Consider the following 9910-nt stretch of genomic DNA (forward strand, 5'->3'; position numbering starts at 1 on the left):
CTATTTTTAGTAGAGACGGGGTCTCGCTCTTGCTCAGGCTGGTTTCGAACTCCTGAGCTCAAACAATCTGCCCGCCTCGGCCTCCCAGAGTGCTAGGTATGTGATACTCTTGATGATGACTTCCTTCCATTATTTCCTCCCCCATGACTTCCTTCTAATAGGAAAGATAGGAAAACCTATCTTCCTGGGCTTCTATTATAGCATTTTTCCTACCTTTGATTACTTCTCCTTCTAACTTATTAATTTCTTCTACTTTTACTCCTAGAGTTTTGTAACTAAGATTTTCCCTTCCTGCTCTGCATATTTTCCTGGGTATTTAATCATCTCATGGCTTCAAGTAGCTTCTACACACTGATAATTGCTAAATCACAATTCCTGTGATATTCTGTTAGTTCCAGAAACCTATTCCTAGTTTTATATTTCCAATTAGATATTCTATAATATCTCTAATATGTCCAAAATGAGCTGTGCTTCCTATTTTCAATCCAACTATTTTAGATAATCTCCTGGAAAGTCATTAATTCTAACAAAGTCTATCAATTCTGCCACAAAATACCTAATATATCCCCATCCTTTCTATATTCACTGCATTAATTTTGGTCATAATAATTTCTTTCCTAGACTATAGCACTCAGCTTCCTTACTTGGTCCTAACTATATTAGGGCATCCCAATCTTAATCCATCCTCTAAATGATGAGCAGCAATCTCTTTCTAATATAAAATCTGATTTTTCTATGCTCCTGTATGAAGCTCCTTGTTGTATACAAAATAAAACACCCAACTGTAGCACAAGGTAATTTATAACCTATATCTATCACATCTTCAGTTATGGTAGATATAGGTATCTTGAAAATCTATATCCAGAAAAGGATGGATATAAATATTTCATAATTTGGATGTTTGTTTATTCTCTTCCTAGAATGCCCTCCAGTGTGGACATACGTATTTTCTCTCTTGATCTCCATTCCCTTCCCCACGATGGAGATACAATTTGAGTTAAAGACAAAAATGGAATACCCAAACAAAGAGTAGTAGGGGGATTTTATGCTGGAAGTAACAGAGGATCAAAGCTTCTCTCTGTTCCTCCTAATCCATGTTGCAGTAAAACAGCTTAGAAATTTCTTCTGCTGGGAAGATACCTCTGCCCTTGGGAGGCCAAATGGAAACCAGGGAATAGCCTGGAGGGAAGGAGACATGGACAAGGAATATTCACACACCTGCCTCTAATCTAGGCCTAAATACATTGTCTCAAGGTTCAGGCACTCTCTAGGCTGATCTCATCAATATCACAGAAGTATCCTTTGTGCCACGTACACCCCCTCTCCCCCCTAGCCCCCCGGGGAACCAAGTTGAGACAGGTAATACCTTCACATCTGCCAAGACAGACAAAATACTTATAAAGTCAAATGAACCTAAAAATATTGAAGTTTAGCCGCTCTTGGGAGATGTTTTGGTAAATAGCAACCACCACTAGGCAAGTATTTCTAGACCAAGTTTCCTTAACTATAAACTATTTCTGATATATATATAACTTCATTTCTTTACCAATAGAATCTTTAAATATCTTTTCCTTATTCCATCCCATCTTTCTAACCCACACAGATGTCATGGAAGTTAGAGCAACGTTTCCCAAGTTCTCTCAGAACTTGGGAATATGTACTCTGGCAGTGACAGGTTTTTTGTTTGTTTTTATAGCTCACATGCCAATGCATACCATTTACATGAAAGTAAATTGTGTGTGAACTATATACATAATTTTCTTTCTTTCAAATGTAATGAGTGCCTATGGGTGTAAAGCAGATAATTTCTAACAATATGCCTCAGTGATTATTTCTAACCTAGATTTACTAGTTATAATTTTCAGTATTTCCCAGATACTTAATATTTAAGATGACTACAGCATTTTCATATACTATAGCATTTTCATATATTATAGAGGTTTAGAACTTAGAACAACTTAATTGCAGTTGTTTTTTGTTAATTTCTTACCTGAGAGAGGCAGAATTTGTAAAGGTGAAGTGTTTTTCATAGTCTGTAAATGTTCTAATTCTTGATAATTAAATGCTGACTGGTGGTGCTTTGGTGGTATTACACACACATGTGGGGTATGATGAATAAGGGTAGTTTTAGCAGAGACTGTTTCTTGCGCAGAATATCGCACCTGCTAAGACAAAGTCAAATAAAGTTATCATTCAGAGTTTTAACCACACAAGAAGTATAACTAAGAGAACAGAAACACAAAAGGCAAGAAGGTAATTTGATACTATCTTTTAAATACTATATTATTTAAGTCACACACACCTATAAGATATAATTATCCCTATCTTACAGATGAGGAAACTAAGGTTTAAAAAGATTAAATAACTTGGCTGTCATATAGCATATAATAAGGAGTAGAGTTAGTCAAAGCCTATGATCTTGGTTACAAGTACACATGGATTTACATATATGTTATTAAACGGTACTACTCATTTTTAAAAGCTTTCCTGGGGTCACTAAAAATAAAAACTGAGCTTTTATATCAAATCTAAAGATACTTTCATAGTTCATAAGCATGATGATTGGGTTTTCACAACCCATGTGTGAGATGTGCCTCCCTCAAACCCTGTTATGACATCAGCACATTACCTGTCTGATATGGAAAAAAATATATATATATAATATACAAATACATATATAGGACATATTTTATATACACACACACACACACACCAAATCTAGAGACCAATTCACTTTTTTGCTCCCTTTTCCTTAATGAATTATAGACATAAGGAAAGAACTTTCAAATTACATGAAGGTGACCCACAAGACTATCAAATTCTGAAATGCTGAATAAAACAAATGTCATAGGAATGTTTATCACAATAACATAGATCCAAGCCCAAAGTTTAAAAGTCAAATGCTCAGGTTTCGACCAGCAAATAAAATCACTTTCTGAACTACATAAATGTATGCATTCATTATGTATTAACCTATAGATTAGTGTATACTATCTTTTATCATAAATGGCCATTTTTTTCCTTAGTGAGTGAAACTGAAAAAATTTTGGCCACAAACAGACCATAAAGGTGGCATTCTACATGCTATATATTGAGAATGCTTCCAAAGTTCCTTCATAACTTGACAAAATTTTTTTATTCCCCTAATACCATTGGCAAGACAGACCATCTACAGCTTTCTCCTATTCAAAAGGAATCCAAGGAAGAGCTCTTTAAGAGCTCACTCCTGCCTACGGAATTAAATATTAACACTTCGCTTAGGTGCTCACTGACCTCCCTGTTATACACCTCAAACCATCTAATCCCTTAAAAACACCCTCAGCTTCCACACTTCTCTGAATATAACTTCTGTGCTTTTTCTGCCTCTCTTCATGCTATTACCTTTTTTAAAAAAATAAGCTTCCAATCTGTATGCCAACCTACTAACCATTTCTTCCCCACTCTTTAAAACCCATTTGAAGGCAAGAGGCAGTGGTTCACACCTCCTAGCACTTCAGGAGGCAGAGGTGAGAGGATAGCCTGAGGCCAGGAGTTTAAGATCAGCCTGGACAACATAGCTATATGTCACCTCTTCAAAAAGTGCAAAATTTATCTGGACGTGCTGGTACGTGCCTGTAGTCCTAGCTACTTGGGAGGCTGAGGCAGGGGGATCTTTTGAGCCCAGGAGTTTGAGTGATGATGCCGCTGCATGCTAACCTGGGCAACGGAGACCTTGTCAAACAAACGAACAAATAAATAAATAAATTCATTTTAAGCATTATCTCCTCTATGAAGCCTGTGCCTCCTTCAGGGAGCGTATATTCCTTCTTCATTTTCTAAAAAATATTTTCATATAGATTACTATAGTACTAATCATATAATCTCTTAATTGTGTGATTATGTCCTTTTTCACAATTTAGAGCCCTTTCAAGACAGCGTTATTTATTGTCTTTTTAAAATTTTTTTTTATTTCAGCGTATTATGGGGGTACAAATGTTTAGGTTACATATATTGCCTTTGCTCCACCCAAGTCAGAGCTTCAAGCGCATCCATCCCCCAGGTGGTGCTCATCGCACCCATTAGGTGTGAATATACCCATCCCTCCCACCTGCCCGACACCGGATGAATGTTACTACTATATGTGCACATAGTATTTGCCTAACGTAGATATTGGTCAATAAATTTACTGTATTTTCATATTTGTTTATTTTATTTTCTGTGCAAGTCACACAGAATGTATTTCCATATTTGGAATAGATACAAAAGAACAAAATTTTATGTGAGAATGATAACCTGAATTAGTAAAAAAATAAAATTACTTCTATTCTTTTCAAAGCATGTCAACTACTAGCCAAACTAAAAAGTGCTAAAATTGATAACTGGCAATTATTAATATAACCTTTATCTGTAGAAACCCTAGGTACCATTGTCCTACTACCTTTTTGATAAATTTCCCCTTTCTATATACACAGTTCTTTGCACACACTGGGGATATCAAGGCTATCCCTCTGTAATCAGATTCTCAAGGATAAGCTGATGCTTCTGGAATTTGTTTTACGTATCTGTTTGACTTATTTAACAGTTATATCTTATTAGAAAGATGAACCAAATAGTTTCTCTAGTCAATCTTCTTTAGGAAGACATATTTGAACATTCAGTTGATAAGCTAAAAACAATGACAACTTTTTTCATGTAAATAAAATAAAAACCAATTTTAAAGAAAGCTATTACTATACCAGTGAGTTATAACATACGTACTTTTTAAATTTGAAGGTACAAATAAAGAATTAATTTACCTTTACATTCTCTTTAGAAGAATCATTCTTTTTCACTCCAGTAAATTTAGGGAACATTTCTGAAAATATATATAAATAAATATTTCAGTATACATTAGTTTAAAAAAATACCAAGTTATAATTTTTCCATATTAGAAACAAAGTGGTGATTTCAAGAGAATGCCTTTAATACCAACCTCTCATATCAAGAAATTCTTATAGTCATAGACTTTTCCCTCTTTGAATTAGCCAAAATTTCTAAAGGGATACCTGCTTTTAAGGTATTTTCTTTTCCCATAATGGAATAAACACCCACTCACAAATTTCAATTTAGATAATGTTTAGGCAAAAAGAATAGTGTGTGACTTCATAGTAAAGAGTTTGTGTAAGTGACAGTTTAAAAAGTAACAAATTACAACAACAGAAATAATAAGGTTTCAAACAAGCAGCACCAATTACACTGAAATTTTTTTACCACATAGCCATAAAAATAGCAAAAGAGGCTTAATTGAAATAGTTAAGAATTTACTATAAGAGAAGGGAATGTCATTTATCTGAGAGAACACAGTATTTTATTAAAAGTGAAACTATTTTATTTCTGTGGTCAGGTCTTCTATGCTTGCCAAATACTGTAATAAAGAGCCCATCGTATTACTTCTAAGCTACTTGGCAGCCTCAACTATATAGCAACAAATAGGTTTTATAGTATCTCCTCTACCTTTAGCAATATCGTGCATCTGACACTGGCAGTAGAAGGACATATAAAGGGATCCTCTTTCAGGGTGCTAATAGGTTTATCTTTCTTTACCCTACAATTGATTTTTGTGCTATCCTTTCCAATCATAATCCTAGGTCAGTGTGGTAAAGAACCAAACTGGTAGTTACTTCCTTGATCCATCTCTCCAAGCCAGCTTTCATGAACCACATGAGTGTTATTTTCTTCAGGCTTCAGGGTACCAAGACTGGTCAACGCCAAATATTATTCAAACTTAAAACATTCTAATTTGAATAATTACCTTCTGCCTCCTGAAATGCCATCAGTTTCCACTGGATGTGTTACTGTTCTTTCCTCTCCTAAAATGTTTGATGCTGGACGTTGTTAAAATTGCTAAATGCCACTCAATGACATGCTTTAATTTAAAGAATTCAAGTATTTAAAATGACATGAACCATCTTAATGTCACTCAGCTAAGTTTTATTTAAGTGTTGGGAGTTAGGTGGAAGAGGAAGAGAAGGAGACAGATGGAGAAGATTGAGGATATAGATCCAAGAAGCTTTCACATTTAAGGGAGAAATTATAGTTTCAGCTTTGAACAAAAAACAAAAATAGACTTCATTAATATGATCATATAATATACGCACATCTACATATCTAAATTATTCAAACATACACCTAAACTATATTATCCTACAATATAAACTCTTAAATATAATAAAAATATGATATACCACATTGGTGTTCTGCTAAAAAAATATTCAACGACATCACCTTAGTTTTCTGACATATAACACTAAAGCTCAGAATTATTATAGAAATTAATACCTCAAAATCTGAAAACATTAGCAAAAGGCATCAAAGAATTTTAATTAAAAAAATCAAAACCACCTAGTACATATAAGTAGGTCTCATAAGTCTTATAGATTATAGATAGATGAATGATAACCTATTATTCAGCATTTTGCTTCTTATTCTAATCTTATATAGTCTACTTTTCAAGAGCATAGGAAACTAAAACTGCATATTATCTGTTCATGTATGAGTTCCTGGCCTTTGGAATTAAAAGACAAACATACATTCTTTCACTATTAAGCTTAAGATCATATTTTGATTTGTGAAAAATCTCTAAGAGATCTAGCAAACATCAATTAGATTGAGAATAATGACAGCATATATATTGTCAACTAATTTCTCTAGGGAACTGTGCTAACATGCATACCTACTTTAAGAGGATTGAATTGGATAATATGTAAATTACTAAACAAATGCATATTATGGCATACACATCCATGTTCTAATTTAACTATGTATATGTTCTAATTTCACATCTCCCAAAAAACTCTATATAAAACTTTGATTACAAAGTTCTCATTTTAAACTACATCAAAAAATTTTAACCATAGAATTAAAAAAAAAGAGCTGGAATCAAAGATTTAATTAAAGGGTTTATTTAAGATCTATCAAAGCACTGAGATCCACGCTCCAGAGATATCAAATATTATCAGCAAGCCAATTCGAACTAAAAAAGTTGAATAGGAGTATAATATGATAATACAAAAACAGAATATGCTGCTGCCACAGATAGCAGAATTACTAAAGATTCTGAAATTAGAAAAACAAATCACACTTCCATTATAGAAGACAGGGTATAGAAATGTGATTAAAGTCACTACCTGGTTCTGCTTCCTTATTTTATAGAAAAGAAAGGAGTTCCAGAGATGTTAAATGATTTTCCCAAGCTGATCACCCAACCCATGTTCTATTCATAAAAAGCAAGCAATTTGGTTTTGAACTAAAAAAAAATGTACTTCCCCTAAGGAATGTTTTGGCAATTTTCACTGACATGTTTCATAGTTCTTTTAATATTAAGAACAAACCAATTACAAACTAACTGTTCCTTTTACCAACAGCATTTCAAATAGTTAGAAAATGGAAACGAATAGAAACCACCACAGCCCCTCTAGACCAAAGGTTCTCAAGCATGACAGCACATCAGAATCAACTGGGATACTCTTAGCACCTCATGTACCTGGCTCCACTCCCACATTCATAGTTCAGATTCAGTCACAGTATTTTGAGTTTCACAGGTGATTCTAATGTACTGCCAAGGTTGAGAACCACTATTCTAGACAGGCTGTCTATTCAGGAAGACCCAGTTTGAACAGAAAATTTAAAAATGTATGGGACAGAATTTATCATGATTGCTAAGACTCAAGGCTCAAGTATGAACCTTAACATATGGAAGGTTTTTTATAGTCTGGGTCCTTGAATTTTATCCATCCAGTGCTTTGAAGCAATTGATGAAAAACTTATAAAAGTTAAAAAAAAAGAAACGTAAATGATTAATGCTAATCATTTCTCTTAAGCTTTTGAGCTTGAATGGGAAAGATTACCTAGAGTCTCTCTTTGCATACTTCCTGCATTTACTAAACCATTTTCCCTTAAAAAGTTAACACAAAATCTAGACTTGAACCAAGTGTGTCAGTTTGTCAGTTTTTGGATGAGATCGGGCAGGGTGGTATGGCCATAGTAGACCAAGATTTCAAAACTTAAACAACAAAAAAAATCATAACTTTGTCACTTCTATAGAATACCTAAGTTGTAATACTAAAAAAATCAGGCTAGGCATGGTGACTCATGCCTAGCACTTTGGGAGGCTGAGGTGGGAGGATCACTTGATGTCAGGGGTTTGAGACCAGCCTGAGCAACAGTGAGACCCCATCTCTACCACAAAAACAGAAAAATTCGCCACGTGTGGTGGCAAACAGCTGTAGTCCCAGCTACTTGGAAGGCTGAGGCAAGAGGTATTGCTTGAACCCAGGAGTCTGAGGTTGCAGTGAACTTTGAGGATGCCACTGCACTCTAGCCCAGGCAACACACTAAGACTATGTCTCAAATAAATAAATAAATAAAATTTAAAAATCAATTATTTTTTCTACTTTGAAGTAACCCATAACTAAGAAAGGTTAAAGAAAAAGAAACAAATGTTATTTAAAAAACTCATAAATTTCATTCTCTGAACATGACACTAATACCAATAAAAGCAAAAAGTCCGAAGGATAAACTGACAAATTCACTGTAAGCCTTAACCAGATAAAGAAATACAGTGAATTGATGTCATAACCATTGAGTTTCTTTGTGTTTAACTGTGTAACAAACTGAAATTAAACATGACTAAAAAATACTCTATTTCACACTAACCAAGTATCTGAGCCTACATTTAGACAGTTCCTGAAGTTATTTCCTATAAGGTTCTAATCAAAATCACTACTATTGATGAGCTGCTCCATTTGATTGCTTTTTATCAGTAACATTATTAGTATCAAAATTAAAGCTATTAGTTATAATATATTCCTTCCCTATTATTTAACTCAACATAACCCCAAGATTGTTGAGCATTAGAAAACTCTCAATAGCTTATATATACATATTAGCACAGCCTAGCCAACATAGGGTATATGCATTAGAATTAATTTTATTTTCAAGGCTTATCTACATTTTTGACATTTAATGATATTTTGATAGTGATAAAAATTATTTTAAATGATTTTATATTTATACCAATGTTTAATAAATGTTGACTTATCTGCACATGACTATTTGCATATGCTGACGTCATTCAAGAAGATAATTTAAATGATAAAATCAAATTAAAATTTGCAATGAAGCACTGCTTTTAGCCCAGAGATCTCTCATTTTCATTGTTCAGTAAGTTGGGATTTCATTATAACTCTCTATCTTGAAACTGAGTTAGTATCTTGTTTAAAATGAAAATTAAGTGAATCTCCTAGATTTTTAAATACAACTTTCCTTGGAAATCGATAATCTACCATGTATTTAAGCCAACTTAACAAAGCAGAATTAAGTCTATATTTTTCAAAACTGTATAAACTGAAGTTTTAGAATGATGGAAGATATCCATTTAAGCAATGTGGAATAATAGCTCCAAAACTACTTACATCACATAAATGTTTTTCAGGTATAAACTCTTAAAACATTTGCCACATCTAAAGAGGACACTGTGGTAAAGAGAGACCAACTTATAATACAACATAACCATAAGTAGTCAATAATATTAAGGAATTTAGAAAAAGTAATTAGAGCTCTGTCCCTAACAACTGAAATTCTAAAAGGCTATGACTTGGTTAAGAAAATTGCATAAAAAGCTGGGCACAGTAGCTCATGCCTGTAATCCCAGAACTTTGGGAAGCTAAGGTGGGAGAATTGTTTAAGGCCAGGAGTTTAAGACCAGCCTAGGCAACATAACGAGACCCGGTCTCTACAAAAACTAATTTAAAAAAGTTTAGCCAGGCATGGTGGTGCACCTGTAGCTATAGCTACTCAGAAAGCTGAGGCATGAGGATTGCTGGAGCCTGGGAGTTTGAGGATGCCATGAGCTACGTTAGCGCCACTGCACTCCAGCCTGGGCAAGAGAGGG

At 34.0% G+C, this 9910-nt stretch overlaps 1 protein-coding gene across 1 annotated transcript in view; it reads right to left on the minus strand.

The window, feature by feature from the left end:
- Positions 1-9910, minus strand: part of BRDT (bromodomain, testis-specific) — a 67104-nt gene that overhangs the window by 16251 nt on the left and 40943 nt on the right. Inside the window, exons 14-16 of the mRNA XM_012661043.1 lie at positions 4776-4834; positions 3770-3815; positions 1991-2167 (exon numbers count right to left, since the gene is read on the minus strand). Coding sequence (XP_012516497.1) covers positions 1991-2167; positions 3770-3815; positions 4776-4834 — 282 coding nt within the window. The remainder of the gene's footprint in view (positions 1-1990; positions 2168-3769; positions 3816-4775; positions 4835-9910) is intronic.

This window comes from Propithecus coquereli, unplaced genomic scaffold (genome assembly GCF_000956105.1).
Source record: "Propithecus coquereli isolate 6110/MARCELLA unplaced genomic scaffold, Pcoq_1.0 Scaffold7, whole genome shotgun sequence".
In the NCBI taxonomy this organism is placed as follows: domain Eukaryota; kingdom Metazoa; phylum Chordata; class Mammalia; order Primates; family Indriidae; genus Propithecus; species Propithecus coquereli.